The sequence below is a fragment of the Salvia splendens genome, chromosome 2, assembly GCF_004379255.2.
Source record: "Salvia splendens isolate huo1 chromosome 2, SspV2, whole genome shotgun sequence".
NCBI lineage: Eukaryota > Viridiplantae > Streptophyta > Magnoliopsida > Lamiales > Lamiaceae > Salvia > Salvia splendens.
Genome location: NC_056033.1, coordinates 27,699,013 through 27,723,096, shown reverse-complemented (window position 1 = coordinate 27,723,096; position 24,084 = coordinate 27,699,013). Strand labels below are relative to the sequence as shown.

General features: G+C 42.0%; 2 protein-coding genes across 6 annotated transcripts; both read right to left on the bottom strand.

Moving 5' to 3' along the window:
- Window positions 1–6,118: 6,118 nt before the first annotated feature.
- On the bottom strand, window positions 6,119–10,264 carry LOC121792085 (V-type proton ATPase subunit D-like). Of its 5 annotated transcripts, none has more exons than XM_042189884.1 (3): window positions 9,913–10,264; window positions 7,212–7,264; window positions 6,119–7,139 (listed from the first exon to the last, which is right to left on the bottom strand). In XM_042189884.1, exon 3 carries the CDS (start codon window positions 7,120–7,122, stop codon window positions 6,340–6,342), a length of 783 nt encoding a protein of 260 aa, XP_042045818.1. In that variant the 5' UTR covers window positions 7,123–7,139; window positions 7,212–7,264; window positions 9,913–10,264; the 3' UTR covers window positions 6,119–6,339. The 5 variants fall into 5 exon arrangements, with proteins under 5 accessions (XP_042045818.1, XP_042045820.1, XP_042045819.1 ...); XM_042189886.1 differs by lacking the exon at window positions 9,913–10,264 and adding an exon at window positions 9,227–9,874 and having other exon boundaries at window positions 7,226–7,313; XM_042189885.1 differs by lacking the exon at window positions 9,913–10,264 and adding an exon at window positions 9,227–9,874 and having other exon boundaries at window positions 7,226–7,264.
- A 3,165-nt stretch (window positions 10,265–13,429) lies between these two features.
- LOC121792084 lies at window positions 13,430–15,641 on the bottom strand. Its single transcript, XM_042189881.1, has one exon. It carries the CDS (start codon window positions 15,170–15,172, stop codon window positions 13,637–13,639), a length of 1,536 nt encoding a protein of 511 aa, XP_042045815.1. The 5' UTR covers window positions 15,173–15,641; the 3' UTR covers window positions 13,430–13,636.
- Window positions 15,642–24,084: the final 8,443 nt, after the last annotated feature.

Here is a 24,084-nt window from a genome sequence, read left to right as displayed (position 1 = left end):
CTCCACTACAACAGCTTCTGCTTGGTCTGCACTACATGATGCAAATGCATCCATCAAATTCTTACTTGCTGTCTCCTCTTCCCTCTTCCATTCGCGACGTTTGTCTTCTAAACTTTTGGTCAAATACTCTTCAAACTCGACATCCCTGGGGTACCACTCAAGCATCAATAATGGTGCCGATGGTTTCCTCTGCTCCTCGTGCTGATGTTTCTTCCTTTTCGGTTTACTCTTACTCTTCGACACAATTGGGTCCGGTTCGTCAAGCTCTTCAATGACCACAGTGGTTTTTTTTACAAGCGTTCACAAATTTTAGAAGCTCCTCCGCTTCTTCCTTTCGCTTCTTGAGCAAGGCGACCGCCTCTGTCAGCTCCACGAGATAAATGTGAACAAGCTTTGTGCTAGTAGCCGCGACTTCGAGAAAAGGGGCCAGATGTGGATCGTCCGTAATGGGCAGCAATGGACCTCCTATTTCCACGCCCATACAACCAATACTGTACATTGGATGAATGTAATAGAACTCACAGATGGTTTTCCTATTGTACCCCAACCGCAACACCATTCCGGAAAGATCTAGGAGCTCGAATTGGCGAATCTAGCAATAGTCAAAGAATGTCAATTGCCCCCCCAACATACTTCTTCTGTCTATTGATTTCGAAGATGGACCCCCCGTGATGAAAAGTAACGGAAACATCCCGACATGATCCCCTGTTAGGGTTTGTATAGAATTAGAAAACTTCCAAATTTAAACCAACAAAAATCACATATAAAATCCTAATTTCCCAAACGCGACGACCTCAAAACAATTTCACAAAACAACCAATTTTCGGAGCCCTAAATCACAGTCAAAATCGCTTGCTTGGAATTTTAAATTTGAACTTACTATATTCTTCTTCCGGAACAAAGAAATCCAGCAGAGGATCGCGAATGCTCCACGTTTCTGGGTCTACGTCGATTATCTCCGGGCCTCGAGCCCTTCTATCGTATCTAGGTGATGCCGGAGGTGATGGTGGCGAAGACGATGGCGTTGGCGGCTTCTTTTTGCCCCTTGAAGAACTACGGGAGGAGGACGCTCCTGCGGAACTTCGTCTCCGTTTTGAAGGCATTGATGAAAATGGCGTGAAAGGCAGCGGCGTTTTCCGAGAATTAGTAGAAAATTGTGGTGCGATACGGTTATGCAGACGAAAATGATGCAGTTAAAGTGGATTGGAGGGAAAAATGAAAGAGATGAACCGCCTAATTGTTTTGGCAAAATGGCTAAAAATTGAAAATTACAATGCATGTCCGAGCGTTTGAATGAAAATAATAGGGGATAAGAACCATGCTTTGCAGTCACATCAATTACTTTTCGCAGGTCCCATCAACTGTGCATGCAGCAGTGGCGGCCATACAAAAGTCCGGTTTTTCCCTTCCAAGCCCTGAGGGTATTATGGTCCGAAAAAACACGATTTGTGATTACATATTTTGTTAGATCCATCTGGTGGGATTTTTAAAAGTTAGGGGCCTCTGCTGTTACACAACGAAATGTTTTTGGTGTAGTTCACTCTTCCATTTATAGTAATGAGTCATCTTGGTTGGGACAAACTAAAAAGAAATGTGAGTTATCTTTAGTGGGACGAAGGAGTACAAAATAGTTTTGATTTCTAGTGCGCAATCAAAAAATACAACCAAAAATGCGAAATTAGAGTAGATGTGCGACGTGAACACCATATTGAAATATCCAAGCTCCAAATATAAAAGAAATCAAACTTATTTACCCTCTTTTGAAACAACAAAGATGCATTTCTAATTTCTAATTTCTCAATCTCTAAAAAACCCTAGTAAATCTTCAATCAAATCCACCAACAACATGTGTTCCACACTTTTGATACGAGTTATTATAGTCGAAAAATAAAAATGTACTCTATTCGTTCGCCGTTAAGAGTCTCATCTAAGTTCAGCACGAGTTTTAAAAATATATATATGAAATGGATAAGAAAAGATAGTGGAATGTAGGACCCATTTTTATATAGTCCCTCCGTCACACTCTAAGCGACACATTTTTCTTTTTAAATGTCTCAATCTAAATGACACATTTCTAAATATAGAAATATCAATTTCTCTACTATTTCTCTCTCTTCTTTACTCATAAAAGAACACTACATAAAATCATGTGTCAAATTATAAATGTTTCAGTTAGAGTGGATGGGGTAGTATTAGTTATATAATAAAATGTGAGTGGAATAAGTTAATGAGATGTTGGGTCTACTTATCATTTATAGTAAAAGTGAACCAGGACTCCTAATGACGGATAGACTAAAATGGTAAACCGGACTCATAATTACAAATGAAGTGAGTGATTAGAAATTAGATTAGGTGATGATATTTTGTGGCAATTAACTCTTTCAGAATGTAGTCATTAATGAAAATTCTCTTTCTTCTCTAATTCAATTTTTCGATGGTTCATGCCCATGGCAGTTTCTTCATAATTTTTCTACATTTTCGTTCTCCATTTCTTCACATGGTATCAGAGCACAAATTGTTGTATCTCTTAATGCCCTCTCTCTTCTATCCTATTTTTGGAATCTTTGTTTGATTTCCTTAGAGCTGGTATTAGAAATGGGTCACTCACCCCTTAAAAGGTCTCATAAGGGGGAGGGTTATCCACACTTATATAGAAGAGATAGGATCATCACCAAGTCGATGTGGGACAAGATATTAGAATTTTAACACGCCCCCTCACGTGTGGGCCGGAATGACACATCGGACTTCCATCACGTGGGTAGGCAAGAGAAGAGATAAAGAGATATAATCCATCATCGACTTGGGCCCGCTCTGATACCATATTAGAAATGGGTCACTCACCCCTTAAAAGGCCTCATAAGGGGAGGGTTATCCACACTTATATAGAAGAGATAGGATCATCACCAAGTCGATGTGGGACAAGATATTAGAATTTTAACAGCTGGGCTTCGTTTGTGCTTTTGGATTGGTGAGAATGCATTTGTGTCGAGAGGAGGAATTACAAATGCATTCGTCACATAATAGATGTCACACTTGGGTAATGACACGAAATTTTAGGGGATGTTATTTTGTGTATTGAGTAAAAAGAAATGTGATATTTTTTTAAGGACAAACAAAAAGAAAAGTGAGACATCAAATTTTAGAACGAAAAGAGTACTGTATAGAAGAATAACGAAAAGAGTGTTTTATAGAGGGAGTTCGAAGAATTACAAGCAATCCAAAATTAGGAGAATGATCAATGATTGATGTGTGGGATTTAGTTTTTCTTCTTTTTTTTTTGCTTCCATGATGATTGACAACGGGGAGTCCTCGTTCATGATCTATGACTCTACCAAGACATATTAGTGTGTGCTTCGTTTGTTTAAATATATTATTTGAGCTTCGCAGCAAAATTTATGATCTTAAAAGCAAATAATGAAGAATATTTACTGATATTAATTGCATAGGATTGTATTAAGATGACAACTATTTTTAAAATGACAATGTACCATTAATGAGAATCCTTAGATTTATGAGCAGATTTAATTTTAACCTACCACGATAATGTATCATTAGAGCATCCACAATGGGACGCCCTATGGCGCGCCGCGTCAGCAATTTTATCCTCCTACCCCTCTCACCTACAATGGGGCGCCCTAAGGCGCGCCCTATGCATTTAATTTTATTTGAATATTTAAATAACAAAAAATTGGGAAAAACTCCATTTCATATATAAAAATTAATACATTACAATACGAATTAAAAAAAATACGCAAACTCAACGACGGAGGTTACGGGCCCACACCTCTTCAATCATGACGTTCATGAGTTGCGCATGGTCTTGTTGGTTGCGCATTGAGGCCTGTCTAGCTAGAACCTCGTCGAAGCCTGACGGCAATCCTCTAGCGGGGGGCTCGGTCGTCGTGATGGACGAGCTAGATGCACCGTCATCATCGTTCCACTCGGTGATGCTCCCACCTTCATGCTCGACTATCATGTTGTGCATGATAATGCACGCATACATGACGGGCGATGATTTCCTTGAACCAGAGACGAGTCGGCCCTTTCACAATTGCCCACCGTGCTTGGAGCACACCAAATGCCCGCTCGACATCCTTCTGCGCCGCCTCCTGCTTTTGCACAAATAAAACCCTCTGCTCACCCATTGAGCAGCTGATCGTCTTCAGAAAAACAGGCCACTGTGGGTATATGCCATCGGCTAAGTAGTACCCCATGTGGTATAGGCGCTTGTTGGCAGTGAACTTGATGGCCGGGCCGTTGCCGTTGCATTGCTCGGTGAAGAGGGTGGAAGAGTTGAGGACGTTGATGTCGTTGTTCGACCCGGCTACGCCGAAGTACGCATGCCAGATCCAGAGACGATGGTCAGCGACGGCTTCGAGGATCAAAGTCGGGTGGCTGCCCTCGTATCCACTAGTGAATTGGCCTCTCCACGCCTTCGGACAATTCTTCCACTCCTAGTGCATAATGCTCCCTAGCATCCCAGGAAAGCCGTGCGCCGTCTCGTGCATCTTCATCAGGCCCAGGCAATCAGCGGCAGTCGGCTTGCGCAAATATGTGTAGCCGTAGGCCTCCACAACTCCCCTACAAAATCTCTTCAAGCACTCCCGGCCTGTTGTCTCCCCGACGTGGAGGTACTCGTCGAAAATGTCCGTCGTGGTGCCGTAGGCCAACTGACAGAGTGCAGCCGTGCACTTTTGCAACGGTGTAAGGCTGGATCAGCCGATGCCGTCTTCCCGATACGTGAAGTATTCATCACGTGACGACAACGTCCGGACAATGCTGAGAAATAGGTAACGCGGCATTCTAAATCGCAGGCGGAAAACAGTGGGTCAACACCGTGGTTGATCGGCAAAATAGTCTTCAACCAGACGTTGGTGAGCTGCCGCGTGGTCGCGTTGGACAGACGTCCGACGTCGAATAGGCCTGCAGATCTGCTCCGCCGCCGCCGCCTCCGCCTCCTCGCGCTGCAGTTCGAGTAAGCATTCCGCCATGGCCTCTTCAACGACTGCATCTAAGGCTGCCGAGGTTTCCGAGTGCGAACTACCCGACTCCAAGGAGCTAGAACTAGTGGTGTCATCGTCGTGGTTCATTTTGGTATGTGAGATAGGTAGAAATGTGAGAGAGGAGCGAAACGAGAGAGGCGAGATGTTCGTATGAACAAGTGAGTGAGAAACGAGGTTTAAATAGAAAAAAAAAATAAAAAACGCATGGCATCGTCTGCGACCATCGTCCGCCGATCCCGCAATGGGGCGCCCGATGGCGCGCCCGATGGCGCGGACGATGGCCTATCGTCCGGGCCCATCGTCCGCCGATCCCACAATGGCGCGGACGATGGCACGCATCGGGCGTGCCATCGGGCGTCCCATTGTGGATGCTCTTAATGAGAATCCTTAGATTTATGAGCAGATTTAATTTTAACATGCCATGTGGCAGGCTTGCTTGCCTATGTATCGCAGATTGTTTCCCTATGTATCGCAAATTGTTTGTCTAGGTTGTCATTTTAACTATAGTGTCACGATAGTGCTCTGACTTCGTGTCTCATATTGCTTGGAATCATATGCCGAATTGTTTGCTTATGTATCACATATTGCTTGCATATGTATTACAGATTGCATGTTACTTGTTGTCACGTTGTCACTTTAAGAAAGATGTTACCCTAGCGCACCTCTGTTTGCAATGTTTGCATATTGTTTATGTTTGTGTGTGAGAAGAGGGTTTATTATAACCTGTTCAATGTTACTTCCTTCTCCTGCTACAAATAATATAACTGTAAAAAAGTTGTAAAATAATCCATGATTACTTAATAAAAAGAAATGATAAACGTTGAAGTCGTAAATAGAGGGTTTACTCAAGGCCAAAGATGTGAAGTCCGAGACCATGGTCCTAAATTGAATATTGCATTTACCAAAGAGTAGAGCTGATAATGGAGACGATATACGTAATTAAGAGATACAATACAAATACTACTACACAAATCGTACAACTACGGAAATTGGGGACGATATACAGATTTCGTTTGGTGACATAACGATGTCTCGATACTGAACTATCAATCCAATAATGTTCGCTAGAAGAACAAAATGAAAAATAGATTAATAAAAAATCTAACATCAGAATCTACGGATGAAAAGATTATTCATTTAACAGTTTAACAAAGATTGAATGAGCAGATGTTGTTGCCAACAAAAGTCGACAATGTCAACAGGTTGACGAATAAATACAACACATACATAAGGCTCTTATCCGGGAATATAACCTCTTCGCCAAATAATAACTACATCAAGGCAGAAATCATGCAAGATCACAACATAATTGAACAATATCAAACTGCAAAGCATTTTAAAAGATTATGTCCTCATCTTTGTTGGCCTGGGATAGCATGTCATGAGCAGAGGTGAGAGATATACCTTTCTGCAACGACATTTCTTCAGCAGCCTTCTCCTCAGCATACGCCTTGGCAAAATCACGCTGCTTCTCAACCTCTCTCCTCTTGTAACCTTGAATCTTTTTCAGCCTAAAGAAATCCTCCCTTTCCAGTTCATCCAGCTCTCCTTTGATGTAACTTATTGTGTTTTCTATGCGTGGCTTCACGACATTCTCCAGCGCATTGACCCTGCGGTTTGTGGTCTTGATTGCCTCATCTAGGGTCAAGAACGATGTCTGGAGACTAGCAAGTTCGACGAGCAGCTCAATAGATTTCACATATGCTGCGCGGCATGCTTGGACCTGCTGGCCTCCTCTCGCCAGACCAGTCAAGTCATTCTTAATCTCTCCATCCGTGAAGTATTCAAATTTTGGAAGTTTCACACCAGCAATATTTTCCTGATGTGATCTAACCTTGAGTGTTGCAGTCTTCACATTTTCGCGAATAGAGTGCTTGATGTTATCACCAGCAACGTATTTGGCTTCTGTAAGCGCAAATGAGGAAGTTTTCATGACATCCCCCATCGATTCCTTTGTGGAAACGATTTTCTTGAGGATCTGTCGAAATTGAACAGTCAGAGCATCACTCTTCTTCTTGAGCAATGCATGGCCTCTCGTGGCCCCAACCAGCCGAGCTTTCATTACTCCAAGCATTGTCACGGTTGGAACAACATTCAAGCGCTGAGTCTGTCCGGACATCCTGTCAACTTTTACAGCTGAAATAGAAATACAAAAAACAATGAGCACAATTACAGCTTTATAACTTTGAAATGTCAAATAAGATGTACCTATGTATCAACACCTTGTTTTATTACTGCCTCTGCCTGTTCTTTCTCGACACCTGAACCACCAAACCAACTCTTTAGCTTGTAGAACCACTGTTCATTACCCTAATTAATGACACTTGGACGAATCAATCAATCTAACTCATGATTCTTCATAAATTTACATATCCTTAGCTCTTTTCTCCACACAAACAAATAAAGAAGATTGTGAAATACTACTAGAGTTAGACTATGAAGCAATTGAAGATATCCCAAGGAGTGAAGGAAGCCTATGATTAGAAATTCTAAGCATAACGGGATTATCCAAAACATCCAAAGAGAGCTATAATGAACTGAAGATAGGAAACCTGTTATTAATATGATTCAGAAATGCTGAAAAAGTGAAAACAGAGATAACATATGATTGGCAACACAGCACTCAGTAAATTTTGTTATCATTAATCTTTATTTGATAAAAATAACATTGAACATTCCTCCAGTCTACAGCATTTAAAATTTATGAGAGATTTCGGAAAAAGGGTCTCAATTCGCAAGCCTTTCGAAATTTAGGATTAAATTCGCAAGCCTTTCGATATATGAGATCGTGGCATGCGAATTTTTCGGAATAAGGGATTTTAGATTTTTAATCTATTTTTTCTTCTTTTTTCTTATTTTTGCTCTTATAATATTTATAAATAGACTAAATTACCCATTATATTTTTACCCCCATTTTTATATTTTTTGCTCCAATAATTTTATTTCCACCAAATTCTTAAAAATCACGGCTAATCACCGCTAGTCCACCCTCATCCTCTTCCTCCCCTTCTGCCTCCACCCTCCTCCTAGATTATACTCATCTTCGCCGTCGCCAGTCCGCCTGAAATACCGATGGTTCGCCGCTGCTGCCGCATGCTACTGCGAGTGTCGTCGTCCTCTCTGTATTCGCCAGCCATCACTTTCCGCCCCTGTCCCTTAAATCCCTAACTGCGATGCAACCTTCGTTCAACATTTCAGACTCGTGAATCTTCCGACTGGCTACATGTACTGTGGCGCCGACCAAATCGAGGTTGAGATGAGCTTGCCCAAGGCCGCCGTTGGTCGCGCTCAAGGCTCTTGCCGAGCTTGCACTGTCCCAGCCTAGCTGATGTTGTGCGTGCTTCGAGCCGCCAGTTCCTCCTTCAACAGTCCCATCAATTTCTCTCGAGTTGTTGCCATCGCCTACTCTTCTCCTCTGTTGGTTGAATGTGGAATGTGATGAAAGATTGTGTGAAAGTAGGATTATACTGAATCTCTAATTGGATTTGTGATTTGCCTATCAGCTCCTCTTTTTCAAGATGTTATGGATGGCCTGATTTTGTTAAAACAAAATTGGAGTTGCTGAGCTGCAATTTGACGCAAAATGGAGAAATGGAGGTGTACAGAAATCCAAAATAAAATTGGAGTAAAATATTAGGGGTAATTTAGTCTATTTATAAATGTTATAAGAGCAAAAATAAGAAAAAAGAAGAATAAATAGATAAAAAATCGAAAATTCCTTTTTCCGAAAAATTCGCATGCCACAATAAGGTCAGTGAATTTAATCCTAAATTTCGAAAGGCTTGCGAAATTAGACTGTTTTTCCGAAATTTCTCAAAATAAGAGAGAAAAAGGCCAAAAACTACAACCACGATGTGGCCCTGATCCAGCCCCTCGATTCGCCTACCAACAAATTCATCTAATAAGATTATCACCAAGTAAATAGAGCACAAATAAATCGCGAAAGATGAAAATCGAGTGATTCCAGACTAAATCGAGTTGAGATCCACAATCAATTCAAGTGCAAAATCAGCAAACAAGGAAATATCTCGGGGATTCTCCAACAATCACGGCCACAAAAGCACCAATGTCAATCCAGGAAAAAAAAGCAAATTACGAAAACAAAATTGGATGCAACAATACAGTAGAGCAATCTGAGACCTAATAATCACGAGCAGAGCGTGCTGAGGAAAAAAACGATTCGATCAACAAAGGAATCGACTGATTTAGGAATCGGCGAGTACCTTAACTGGAGCAGGAGGAGCGAAGAAAATCTACAGAGTTGGGATAGTCTGTGAATTGGTGATTAGTGATTACTGATTAGAGAGAGAGAGAGAGAGAGAGAGAGAGAGAGAGAGATGGAGAGGAGTTTTACTTGCAATGGTTAATTTTGTTACTCCTCAAAATACTTGATCAAATTAGAATAGCCGCAGTCTACTCAAATGACCAAATTGACCCTCTGATGCAAACACGTGTACACTGTGTTGGACTGTGGTTAGTTGGCCAGGCCAATTGAAAAATTTAAGCAATATACTCTATTAAATTAGAAAAATTCGTTTTTTTGCTGTACAACGTGAATTGATTTAGGGTTTTCAAAAAAATGCCAACAAGAATAGCATTTTTTTTATTATTAATTCAGTGCTCAAGCTAAAAAAAACTCTCCAAAAAGGCAATGTTCGAGTGTGAAGAGTTGAGTATCCAAACCAAAGCGCAACAAACGAAAGCAAAAGAACTAAAAACATGTCAGCACCAAGCATCCCAAAAAAGAAAGAAACAAACAAACAGAAAAGGTTGGGTCTCCAAACTAAAGCGTAACAAGAGAAAGCAAAAGAACTAAAAACATCCTAGCACCAAGCATCCCAAAAAATAAGCAAACACAAAAAGAAAAATCCACCGCAATACTAAAACAACAATAGCCCTTGATACTTAACTTAAAACTTCATCTTCTTCATACTTCTCACATGAAAATATTTTGTGGGCATATATATGAGCTTTACCCTCCTTTCTCCTTCTTCGTCGTGGAGTCCGATTGAACTGCAGCGGAGTTGGCGGAAGCTCCTTTGCCTGATTCCATTTGGCTCTCGTGGACCTATGGTGGGTCGGGGGGGAGGGGTTATATCCGGTCATGACAATGAGTGTTGCGACAGTTTCGGATCACCCAACCCATTATCCATACCCAAAACCGGTTCTACCCGGGAGAGTTTGTGAAACATGATCATGTGGTAAATCTGGGCAGAATTGGGTAGATTACCACTACGAGTATATTCAACATTGAGACAATCAACATAACTTGGTATGAACTGATTTGGATTTCTCGAATAATCCAGTTGCCATCGAAGAATATACTCCATGAATTTAGTTTCGTAAAGTAACTTAGGTGTAACTAACTCAACTTGGCGTGCACATTAAAGAAAGGTAAAGTATTGTACACCTAATTTTGATCTACTATAATGTTTTTCTTTCACATTTAACATAATTTGCAACAGAAAATGTACAAAAATAACTTTGATTTATAATAAGTAAAAAATACAATAAAAAAAAAAAGTAAATGAACATCAAAATCCTTGCGAAATTATAGTAGATGTGCAACGTACACACCGTATTGAATTATCCACGCTCCAAATATAAAAGAAATCAAGCTTATTTCACTACTATTGAAACATTTTTCAGTTTTCATTTTTCATTTTTCAGTTGTGATTTGTCATTTCTCGAACTCCGCTAAACCTAGTAAATCTACCATAAAATACACTACCACCCTTGTTCCACATCTTTCTTTTATCTAATTTAAATACTTCACCATTTTATAGTATAGTCTCCATTTATCTCCACAAAAATTTTTAAGAAATGTAAAGCAAAGTATATAGAAAGTATTAGTATAACATGAATCTCGCTTTTATATAATACTAATTTTATAATAAAATGTACAATAATAGAATATGAGACATATTTATTATTTATCGTAAAAATAAAAGGGGACTTTTAATGTGGGACGAAGCAATATGAATTTATCTGTTAATAAATAAATTGTTTTTTTTATTAATTAAAAAATACTCCATTCGTCCCTAATAATTTGTCACCATTTGACCCGGCACAGATTTTAAGAAATGTAATAGAAAGTGGGTTGAAAAAAGTTGGTGGCATATGGGTCCTATTTTTATATATTAGTTTTAGAGTGAATTACATATTTAGGACCTATATTTATCACGACACACGTTTGCGGTCCCTATACTTGCAAAATATCATTTGCTGCCCTATACTTGTACTTATGCACGTTTTAAGGTTCTTTTCACTTTTTGACATTTTTTAAGACGAAAATACCCCCAAATAAATGGAGGCCAAATTTATACACTATTTTCTCTCCTTTTTCTTTCTTCTTCCTTTTTCCTCTTTCTGTAAATGACTCGTATAATTACAAGAAAATTTGAGATGGAACATATTTGAACAAGGAAATAAGAAAAATCAAATGTTCAACTAAGAAGTTTATGATATGGGACCCACATAAGTTGTCGGGCACCACCCACTTGCTAAATACACACAACCAAAATTAACATAATTTCATCCATTCCATTTATCGCTTATTATTCCCCACTTTACGATTGATTAGATTCAGATATTCACTTGTTGAAATTCGTCATTCAAATTTTTAATATTTTATTTACGAGATCATTAATTATTATACTCCACATTCGAAGCATAATCACAAATACTCTAGTGTGATGAAGGAAAACGACGTGAAAATGTAAATTTATCATCATATGATTAAATTGATAAAAAAAATTAACAGAACACAAGGAAATAAGATTAACAAATCCATAATTTCAATTCTAATTTTGGTATAGACATAGGAAAAAGGAAGAAGTAAAGAGAGAAAATAAAGTACAAATTCGCCCTTTCCCATTTGGGGTATTTTCGTCCAGAAAAATGTCAAAAAGTTAAAGGTGACAAATTTTTAGGGATGGACGGAAATGGAAATAGGTGACAAATTTTCAAGGACGGAGGGAGTAATAAATTTTAATTTTTTATATAGATTTAAATCATAATAAAATTTTAATTTTGTTGTAATTAGTATTAATTGTGTAATATCATGCTCTAGTTGTTATCGTGTCGTATCAAACTAAATTGTATAGTAACTTACTATCATTAATGGTAGAATTGACATTTTTATGCATGACACGATACCTGTGTGAACACGGACGAAGTTATTGAATTGGGACCCAATAAGAATCCGATGATTTCGAGATGAGTTAAGATTTAACTTTATTGGGTTAGATCAATATCAGATTGACCTGATTACTATCCAATCCGCACAATATTTGAACTCTAGATTTATGTATTTTTGCCTCTCGGTCCATTTGACAACTTTAGTGTTGTGGCTAGGGTTTAATTACTCTCACCTGGCCCAGCCCATTTGGTCCATTTAATAATTTTAATAGTGTTGTAGTTTCTCAACCTTTATTCTGCCTCTATAGTTTTCACGAAATTGATTAATTGACTATTTTGGATCCAGCTAAATTATAAGTTCTTTAGGAGAATTTGTAAAACATTTTAAATTATTTTACTATTTTTATATTTCTTCTTAATTTTACCTGTGAATTACAGTTTTTGGATGCAAATTGCATTTTTAAGTTGAATTTATCACTTTATGGAAATAAATTCAAATAATTACCCTTAGAATTCTGATTATGTATCTGGGCACAATGCACATACAATAAAAGTCCTGAGCACCTAAAGACAAAACAAAACAAAAACAAAACAAAAATAAAAGAGAGCAAACAGCATGTTCATTTTACTTTCTTTCTAATATACATATATTTTTCCAATCATATGATTATTCTTGTATGATTAATGCCAATCATTGTGTGAGACAGATCCAGGTAACCACTACTTCATTTATACCAAATACCAGGCTGTATTCATCTGAATTCCCGTGTGTATCAAACACACACACACACAGATTGCAAGAATAGGCAGGGCATTTCATCTGTAATGTATGATCTGTTCTAGTCTTTACAGCTTGAACAAAACTAATGACTCAACTACTTTTGCACCCCCTGCATTTCCCTCTCCTAAACTAAGGCCTCTTCGCTCAACACAACACGATTAACATAGATGTCATTTATAACAGAATTCACATGGTAAAGTTACCATCTCTACCACCAATCACACTATTTCTATTCAATTTTTCCAGTAAACAAACACTTCATTCATTGCTCAACAGATGAATTCAACAATCATTTATATCTCTTTGCATCAACTCGGGGAAAACAGAAAAAATTCAAGCAGAAGATGGCATCATTCAGCAGCAATAGCAAGTTTTGATTCAGGCAGTAATGGAAAATCAACCATGATCATGAGAGAGTTCATTTTCTAACGCGACGAAAGCTCTAGGGCGAAGCAGGCTATTGAAGCTACTATCTGATAATCCCATTGTGCAAAGCAACTGAAACTTAGAGCTCAAACAAATTCATAATATTGATATTTTATCTATTGGACTTTTCTTTGAAAGGAGAGTAAGTACATATGGATATCAAATGTAACTAAAGCTAGAGGAAAGAAGAAAGAACCAAATAACGCCAAAGCATCTTCATTCATTTGCAGAAACAGACATTTTGCAAATGAGAAATGGTACAGTTGGGATATATGTGTATTACCAGTCACCACCATTGATGTACTAGAACTCCACTTTTCCTTAGAGATGTGAACAAATCCAAGCACTGCCCGTACGTTTTTTCATACTTCGCAGACCTCTCACCGGGACAGCATTTCTGCCACCGGTTATAATGGCATTCAAGGAACAGTTCATCAATCAAGCAAATCGCTCCGGTTTCAAACAACCTAGGGATCAATTCGAATTCAGTGCCTTCAACATCCATTTTCATCACCACATAGTCTCTCTCTGTCACACTATGCTTCAACCAATCCGCAAAATCAAAGCCCTGGATCTGGTCGACATTGCCAGAGGATGTAGAGCCGCCTGAGGTCTGAACTGGCTGAATCCTGCCCATCCCTCTACCCTTCTCTACCTCTTTGTGGCCCGGGTCCTCATTGATCTCAAAGAACAAGGACTCGTTCCTCACCCACGCTGCATAGGGAAGCAATGTAACCCCTTTCTTAAGCTTGTAATCACCATGGAAAGTCTTGTCTGCCTCAATAGCATATATCTCGAACGTCTTGTTCTGCTTAGGGTATTGCTTCTTGAACCAGCTCACAATGCTCGAACCATAGCTTCGACTTCCAACATCAACGTACACATACCTTGGCTTGAAACTGATATCAACCAAAGAGGCTAAATACTTAATCTTCTGAGCATTCCTCTTAAGTGTAATCCAAGGCTTTTTCGGCTCTTCCCCAATCAATGGCTCTGCTTTCTTGATCAAATCCTTCTTATAGCTCGGAACACTGCATTTCTTCGCCGAATCACCAGATTTTTCCTCCACAGACTCCTCTCCACCGAATTTTTGCAGAACAACCTCTCGAATGAATGGCATTTTGGAATTCAATCCATCAATATCCCTACTCCTTATCAATTTACAAGAATTAAACAAACCAAGTAATGATTCAAAACTGTAAGTATCATTGGTCCCAGTGTGGACGACCAGAAACCCTTCGGGCTTCATCGTCCGCTGAATCTCCGCCGCAAAATTGCCGAGCTTACGCGATTTCTCCACCACGCCTCCGCCACAGAACACGAAATCAAAAGTCGAATCGCTGAACGGCTGCTTCAAACCTTGACCTGGCACCACCAGCGGCTTGAACCCTTTCTTCGAAATGCCAATCGAATCCTCCACCCCCAATTCCCTCAACGCGAACACATCGGCTCCGGTCGCGGTGTCGACGCACAAGGTTTTCATATTAGGGCTCAGAAAAGCCTCCGACATCAGATCCTGGAAAATTGAAGAGTAAAACTGCACCGATTTCTGGAAACCGCCCGTCGCCCATAGATCGGGAATCTTCTTCTGCTTAGAAGGCGGAGAGCTCGAAATAACCCCTGATTTCGTCACCTCCCCGACTCCGGAGACGACGTCGATGTTATCCGGCAAGGCAAAGAAGCAGAAATCGCCGACGTCGCAGGATTCGCCTCGGATTGTGACCACGTAAGCAAATCGGAGAGCGATCACAAACACGCAGAACAGAAACAGCCGCACCAGAATATTCCTCAGGAAGCTCGGCTTCCCCAAATTCGGCTCCATTAACAACAAAAACCAAAAAAAATCACACTAAAAAATTATTTAAAAACGAAAAAAAAATCAATGAATCGAATCTCTATTTTTCCGCAATATGTGTCACAGAATGAATTTCTCCCCAACTAAATTCAATTTGGAAAAGTCAACGAAAAAAAATGTACAACTATCGGCAGCAGAAGCGAGCGGAAGTGTGGTTAGCACCGACGAGGAATCCGCCGCTAGGGTTAGGAAATGGTAAATTTGAAGGAGGGGCAAAACGGGAAATCATGTTGGGGCGATCCGGCGAGGCGGCGAGACTTACTTGGAAGAAGTGATTGAGCTCGTTGGCATAGTATGATTATTTCTGCGATTGATTGCAGGAATTTCGGAAATTTTTGGGGGTGGAGGAGAATTTTGTGCGTGTGAATATGGAATTTTTAGTGCGTGTTTTGTGTGAGAGAAGAAAAGGGAGTTTGGAAGATAAGAAGACGATGGAGGTGGGCGACTGGATGAACCGGTTGACTATGCGTGTTAAATTATTATGCTTCATTCTTATGATTATTAAATTAAAATATTATTAGGGTTGTGTTCATTGTTAAACTCAGCCACATGAATTTATTTTTAGTGCATTGTAAATTTATAATGCCACCCAATCATAATGTCATATCATAATGACTCATATGTATATAATTATTGTAAGAAAAACCTTGATTATTACTTATTAGATGTCAATGTATCATGATATTGTTAATCTAGTTAATACATTCAAATCGTTATACTTTTTAGTTGAATGTGTTATCGTGTGTTCATTAAATGTGCCTATAGTGGTAGTATCGTTATACTTTTTAGTTGAATGTGTTATCGTGTGTTCATTAAATGTGCCTATAGTGGTAGTAAGGAAACTATGTGATATGAGTCTTATACTATTATTATTTAGTTTAGATATATTAGGGATTTGCATATCTTTTTCTATATCTTTGTTTTCTTGTTCATTAAGTCAGTAGCATTATAAATAGAAGTTATTGTTATCACTTTATTCCTTCAATCAATATATGAAATTATCATTCTTTTGGCTCAATTGAGTAGCAAACAAGAAACATCTCCTAAGGTTGCCGACGAGGCTGATCTCGCGCTCAACCGCCCCATTTTTGCCGTCCAAGTCACGACCCAACGTTGGGCGCTCGACAACGACGACATATCGTTTCTTGATTTTGTGTGGAAATCGACATTAAGGAGACGGTCCTTAACAACTGGTGCTTTCATTGAGAGTTGACCCTCCCACCATCTCGAACCGAAGCTACACCGCTGCCCGACGGAAAACATTCCGCGCACAGCAACTGCTTTGGTTGTCGAGTCCCGCCTGTCCGCCGAGCTCTAGCCGCAGGACAACACTACTTCTGCAGCGCCCGACGGGAAGGATTCCCGCGTGCCGCGTCGAAGTCAAACGATCATCAACCACCACAGCCACGCCTCAGTCCGTCAACATGTCATACGACTACGCCGGCTATCGCCGTCGTCAATACGACTTCCCTCAGACCACACAGCCATTCCGTCCCTACCAGCCGGCCCAACCTCGCCGTGTAACCAGTTGGGACCCTCCAAGCAGCCGGGTGGAAGTACTCCGTCCGCCGTCGTGGCCTGATCCAGAATCACCCTACGTCTCACACCACTTGGATCCACCTGATCGTCGCCCATGGCCGAGATACCAGCCCATCGGGTACCGCGATCGCGCGCAAGACGCTTGGCCTCGACACTGCGGTGGCTACGTCGAGAGGGGCGGCCACCTATCTGATCGCGGAGATTGATAAGTCGTATTCTAGGCCTCGGTTACTGGTCAGTATTACAGGTTTAAATGATTATATTTGCAAAGCAGTTGCTCAAAGTGTGCAGGATAAGTGTTCTGGCCAGTAGGGAAGTTCCGGAGTGTTCGGGTAGAAAAAGCGCCAGCATGGTCTCATACTGATCCGTATACGTGCTAAAACGGCTTGAGATGAAGAAGACGGATAGCTGGGACGGATTACCCACAATTAAGGGCAAAGAAGTCAAATTGCAGCGAGGATTTACCCTAAAATCAAGGGTAGCCTCCCTATAAAAGGTAGCCAAGTTGGAGAGAGAAGGAGCCGGGGGATAGACTTCAATTCACCATTATCTTTAGGTAGAGAGTTCTCTCGGCAATTTCAGTCTTTCAGCCGTGTCCCACTTCTTGCCTCGCCGAGCCATGATCACCTGACGTTCAGAATGTTCCCGAGTTCCAGTCATCGTCCGTTCCAGTTAGCTAGATCGTAGTTCCAGTCAGAGATTTTATCGCCCGGAGTGGCAAACAATTTTTTAAATTGCTTTCGTAGTTTAATTAGTTCTCCGTCTTTACGTTGGATTTCTGTTACATTTTGGGATTTTGTTGTTTTGAAATGCTTGCTTTGGATATCCGAACGTGTTAATGCTATGAAGTTGATTTCCGTTTCGTTCATTGTAGTGTTCTTTTCTTTCCTTGTCTAGTTAGCTTAGATCTGAGGTTTCTCGGTGTTTTAAGTGCTAAATCTCTAAATTCTGTTACGTAACAAATTTCTTTAGGATAGGTAAACAAGTACTGTTTGATCTGGAAGTAGATCGTTGCATGCAAGGCTTCGTTTTATTTTCTGAATCGATCTTTCATGTTGACCAGCATGCAGAAGTCCAGTTTCAGCGTTTGATTTCAGATTTGATTTCTTAGTTTTAGATCTGTGTTCGCGAGTTGTTAATCTGTGTTTGCCGGGTTGGATCTGGAATTGTTATCTGAGTTTAATTTGTGTTGTTGGAGAAGATGATGTCTACATCCAGATTGGGGACCACCTTACTTTTATTTACTTTTGCTTTCTTTTGTCCTTCACCTCTGGTTGTACCTGCAGATCTGTCAGCCTAGTCACCACTACCTCCACTACACTCTGAATATTCTGTTTAGCCAAAAATAGAAATACCGTCCTTGCCAAACAATTTCTGTTACACCATGTCCCCTCATTTCCACGTACACAGTTGCATTCCATGATCTGCTCCCCCATCCTAGTCAGTAGGACGCCACCCTTTAATTACTCGCCTAGGTAGAAACTCAACCCGAGCGTGGTAGCTAACCAACCCTCCAAAATATCACCGCAGTAGTTTAAACGCACCATCTCTGTGGGATTCGACCCTTACCTCCACTATACTGATCAGTAGAAGTGGGTTGAGGAATCTTTGAAGACGAGGTCTAGGCTTAGTTAGGATCTTTATCCTGCCAGTAGGATATATCCTCACTTGAACGACACCTACGCACCTCGTTACCTCTTCAAATGGCGCCGTTGCCGGGGATGGATGGCGTTTTAGATACTATTGTGTGTGATACTTTGGCGTAAATATTGTGTATAATTTTTTCTCTTTTTCTTTTGTTTCAGTTTATGAGAAGCAGTTCGGATCCTAATCCGTGGAAACCGAAGATACTTCAGCGAGGATCCATACTTGTGACCACTCGTTCTGGCCTGTCAACAACTCTGTCTGACCTAGACACGAGTAGCGACGAAGAACAGTACACCATAGAAGGACCAATTCCCGTGGAGTTACCACTGTTGGAAGGCAATCCAGGAATGGCTGCCAACATGGACGAAGATCCAGAGATCGGTACGCTGAATGCGCATACCGAAGGAGAACCACCGCAAGCTATCGTGGTCACCCCGGGACAGACTGCTTGTGACGTGAAGCCTCATGTCATAGCGATTCTACCTACATACTGCGGGAAAAGCTATGAAGGGCCGTATGAGTTCCTTCACGAATTTTGTAAGATTTGTAGGGCGCAGAGAAGACCAGCAGGAGCGACTGAAGATGATTATAGGCTGAAAGCTCTGCCATTTGTGCTCAAGGGGGAAGCGAACACCTGGTTCATGCGCTTGCCCCCTGACTCTATTGAGACTTGGGCCGACTTCAAGTCAGCATTCCTGGGCGAGTTTTTTCCGTCATCTAAGACAAGCGCACTGAAGAGAGAAATAACGAATGTGAAGCAAGGATATGACGAGCCCTTGAGCGACTATTGGGCAAGATACATGGGTCTTTTGGAATCGTGTCCCAACCATCGCATGGCGGACATTGAAGTACATCATACTTTCTACGAGGGCATGAACGCGGTAACCAAAGACCTGGCCAATTCATCTTCGGGAGGAAGCTTCACGCAATTACGGGTCAGCGAACCAAAGAGAGTCCTAAGGAAGCTACTGAATGCAAAGAAAGAGTATGACCATTCAAGGGAAGGATACAACCGAGAGCGGGCTGCTGTTGCATCGACTACTGATCAGGAGAACAAGCTGGAGCAGAAAATGGACTTGAAGATGGATGAGCTGAAGAAGTCACTTTTGAGTGCCATCGAGAAGAGCACTCCACCACCTCTCCCAACTGGAAACTACAAGGGTGCAGAGCAGGGGAATCAAGGGGCCCAATACGAGCATCCGAATGACTTGATCAGTACGGAGCAAGCTAACGCTGCTGGGTATTTTAACCAGAATGGGAATTGGATCCAGGGGAGACAACGGGACGCACCATGGAGGGACCACCCGAATTTTCGATGGGGAGAAGGGAACCAAAACCAGAACCAAGGTCAAGGCCAGAACCAATATAACCCTTACCCGAACCAAAACCCTAACCGTGGACCAGCAAACCCAGACTTCCAGCCCAACTGGTCAGGAAGAAACCAACAAGCCCAAAACCATAACCCACAAAGCTCAAACTCGAACCCTGTTTACGTGCCACCCCATCAGAGGAATTTCCAAAACTACCAAAATCAACCAAACCAAGCATCCCAACACCATCAGAACCAGAATCAATTCCAAGCCCAGCACCAGAATCAATATTCTCAAGATCAGTACACTCCTCCTGCCCAATATAACCAATACCCGCCTAATCAAGGACAGCAAACCTTCCAGAACTATCAACACCAAGGGCCGGGTCATTTCCAAAACTCGAACAGGCCGAGGAGATCCGTTGAGGACATGATGAGTGAAATGCTACAACAGAACATCAAAGGAGAATTGCAAGCCCATAATGAGGTCGTGCAGGGGATGCAAAATGCCCAGAAAGAACATAAGGCGAACATGGATATGATGAATAGGCAGTTAGCTCAACTGGCCAGTTCGATGGGTGATTTGAAGGGAAATGCAGGAAAACTCCCATCTACAGTCCAAATGCCCGAGAAGGCAAATGTGAGTAAGGTCACGTTGAGGTCAGGAACTACTTATGATGCCCCTCAACCGAAACAGCCGAGTGAAGGATCGAATGGAACGAAGATAGGAGGCGAGACAATTTCAGCTGAGGAAATAGGGAATTTCATGCCTCGAATGCAGGATCCATTCTTCCTGGATGATACACCAAGTATAAGAGAGGAACCCGATGCCTTACTGACCAGGAAGGAACCTCCTCAAGAGAAAAATCCCAGAATGGAGGCTCGGACCCAAGAGCTACCAAAGAAAGTTGCTGAGGAACCCGTAGAAGAGAAAAAAGGGGAGAAACCATTCCCATTCCGATTTGTTACAAAGAGGAAGAAAGAGAACCCGGTCGACTACTTGTCGATTTTTGGAAGGTTGGACGTCACCATACCATTCCTCCAAGCCGTGAAACTACCCCCGCTCGGAAAATTCATTAAGGATTTCATAGCCGGGAAAGCTCAAAAAGATGGACAAATCATGGTGGAAGGGATCGCATCCGCAATTGTGCAAGAGAAACTGCCGCCCAAGAGGGCCGATCCAGGTATGTTCACTTTACCCATAACTATAGGGGATGTGAAAGTTGAACATGCGATGTGTGATCTTGGAGCTTCCATTAATGTCATGCCATTATCAATCTATAACCGACTGAAATGAGTGAGGCTGTCAAACACTAGGGTGTTGATCCAGCTGGCTGATAGGTCGTGCATAAGCCCTGAGGGAGTTTTAGAGAACGTGTTGGTTAGAGTACAGGAGTTCACATACCCTGCTGATTTTTATGTGATCAAAATGAGTGAGCATGAAGCGAGAGAGTCTAGTGGAGTCTTGTTAGGGAGACCTTTTTTGAGAACGGCTAAGACAATAGTGGATATGGCCGAGGGGACTATTTGCATTGATTTTAATGGTGAGAAGTTTACTTTTGATATAAATGATGCCATGAAGAAACCCATTGATTCTGAAAATCTATGCTTTGTTGATGTGATTGACCCTCTAGTCCAAGATTTTCTTGAGACCGAACTATTACAGGAAAAACTCCAGGCTTTAGATGCTTGTGATCAGGCCGACGAAGAAGCTGCTGCGTGGTGTGATTTGATCAGTAGCCAGGGGTTGACCGACGAAGAAATAGAAGGAGCGATCAAGGAATTCTGTCAAAAGTCGGCGTTCATTGGAGCCGCAGGGGCCAAGCTTCCAGTCAGTACGGAAGAACCTTCAGGGGAAGATTTAAAGAAAGACGGGGAGGCCCAGAAAAACCCTCTACCCGAAGACACACTTCCACCCCAAGTCGAGCTAAAAAAGTTACCATCGAACTTGAAGTATGCCTACCTCGGGGAGGAGAACTCATATCCCGTAATCATAAACAGCAGTCTCACAAAAGAACAAGAAGCGCGGCTACTGGCTGTGTTGAATAGGAATAAGAAGGCAATCGGATGGAGCCTTACAGATCTAGTAGGGATAAGCCCCGACGTTTGCATGCACCACATCAGGCTAGAAGAGGGAGCGAAGGCTCATCGAGATGCTCAAAGGAAGGTAAACCCTAACATGCGAGAGGAAATTTTAAAGGAAATCTTGAAGTTGTTGTCGCTAGGGATTATCTATTCAGTGCCGGACAGTGAGTGGGTCAGCCCGATCCACATGGTTCCAAAGAAATCCGGGATCCAAGTTGTCAAGAATGAGAGGAACGAGCTGATTCCAACAAGGCTGGTCACGGGTTGGCGAATGTGCATCGACTACCGGAAGCTGAACAACGCAACAAGGAATGACCATTTTCCTTTGCCTTTCATCGACCAGATATTAGAGAGATTAGCTGGGAAAAAATTTTTCTGCTTCCTAGATGGGTACAGCGGGTACTTCCAAATTCACGTGGATCCTGAGGACCAGGACAAAACCACTTTTACTTGCCCGTTTGGAACCTATGCATACCGTCGCATGCCTTTCGGTTTATGCAACGCTCCAGGTACGTTTCAACGATGCATGATGAGCATATTTTCCGATTTGATTGAGGAGTGCATAGAAATATTTATGGATGACTTCACGGTTTACGGAGACTCGTTCGACTCTTGCCTTCATCATTTGGACATAGTTTTGGAAAGGTGTCAAGCAAAGAGTCTGGTTTTGAACTTCGAGAAGTGCCATTTTATGGTCACCGAAGGGATAGTCCTAGGACACGTAGTCTCAGAAAGAGGTATCCAGGTGGATCGAGCCAAGGTGGATGTCATATCCAAATTACCATTCCCTACTGATCAGAAGGGAATAAGGGGTTTCCTGGGACATGCTGGATTTTATCGAAGATTTATAAAGGATTTCTCCAAAATCGCCCAACCCCTTACCAGACTGCTTCAAAATGATGTGGAGTTCGTTTTTGATGAGCAATGCAAGGCAGCTTTCGATCTTCTCAAAGAAAAATTAGTATCCGCACCTATCATACGAGCTCCTGATTGGAACCATCCTTTCGAAGTAATGTGCGACGCCAGCGACTTTGCGGTAGGGGCCGTGCTGGGTCAGAAGATCGATGGGAGGAGGCACGTAATTTTTTATGCGTCCAAGACTCTAAATCAAGCCCAGCGGAATTACGATACCACCGAAAAGGAGATGCTGGCAGTGGTGTTTTCTTTCGAGAAGTTCCGGCCATATTTGCTGGGATCTAAGGTCGTAGTATACACTGACCATGCAGCCCTTAAGTATCTAGTTACCAAGAGAGAATCAAAACCACGCTTGATCCGATGGGTACTCTTGTTACAAGAATTTGATTGGGAGGTGGAAGATAAGAGAGGAGTCGAAAACAAGGTGGCAGACCATTTGAGCAGAATAGTGCAAGAAGGAAACAGCGAGGAGGTGCACGACAAGTTTCCAGAGGAACACTTATGTGAGGTGATTTTTGCACCCAGAAAAATTGATTGGGAAGAAGTGTACAAACTTACTGGTCAGAATGATGCAGCAAAAGGAAAAGAGAATGTAGGGCAGGAGCCATGGTATGCGGACCTGGCCAACTACCTAGTAACTGGAGAACTTCCAGAGGTACCAAGTGTTACCAAAGCCCAACGAATGAAGATCAAGAGTGAGGCAAAATATTATTTTTGGGACGACCCTTACCTATGGAGGGTAGGATCCGATCAAGTGATAAGAAGGTGCATTCCTGACTGGGAACAGCGGGATGTGTTGACCCACTGCCATTCGTTAGCATGTGGAGGGCACTTCGGATCCAAGAAGACGGCAAGGAAGATTCTGGATAGCGGCTTTTACTAACCAACCCTCCAAAACATCACCGCAGTAGTTTAAACGCACCATCTCTGTGGGATTCGACCCTTACCTCCACTATACTGATCAGTAGAAGTGGGTTGAGGAATCTTTGAAGACGAGGTCTAGGCTTAGTTAGGATCTTTATCCTGCTAGTAGGATATATCCTCACTTGAACGACACCTACGCACCTCGTTACCTCTTCAGAGATCATCAGACCCAATTAGGGTTTGATCGCTACCCGCCAACCGCAACGCAGCGGCACCGCCCAACGTGCTGGGACCCATCGGCTCAACAGCAGGACCGCGGCTATCCAACCGTTGACTGGCCCCGACGCTCGGAGACGTGCTGGGACCGACCTCGCCCTCGGGAGGAGGTGAGAGCGCGAGTCCAGCCCGCCTCCCACCAGCCCCGCTACTCCACCGAAAAGCCAACGCGGGACCTGTACAGTCAGCCCGCACGTGTGACCAGTCAAACTCCGGAGCAGCAATGCCTGCCGCTAATACGGGT

What these genes read in the sequence shown, in the direction of transcription:
- LOC121792084 (XM_042189881.1), bottom strand. Translation starts at nt 15,172, where the DNA reads ATGGAGCCGAATTTGGGGAAGCCGAGCTTCCTGAGGAATATTCTGGTG.
- LOC121792085 (XM_042189884.1), bottom strand. Translation starts at nt 7,122, where the DNA reads ATGTCCGGACAGACTCAGCGCTTGAATGTTGTTCCAACCGTGACAATG.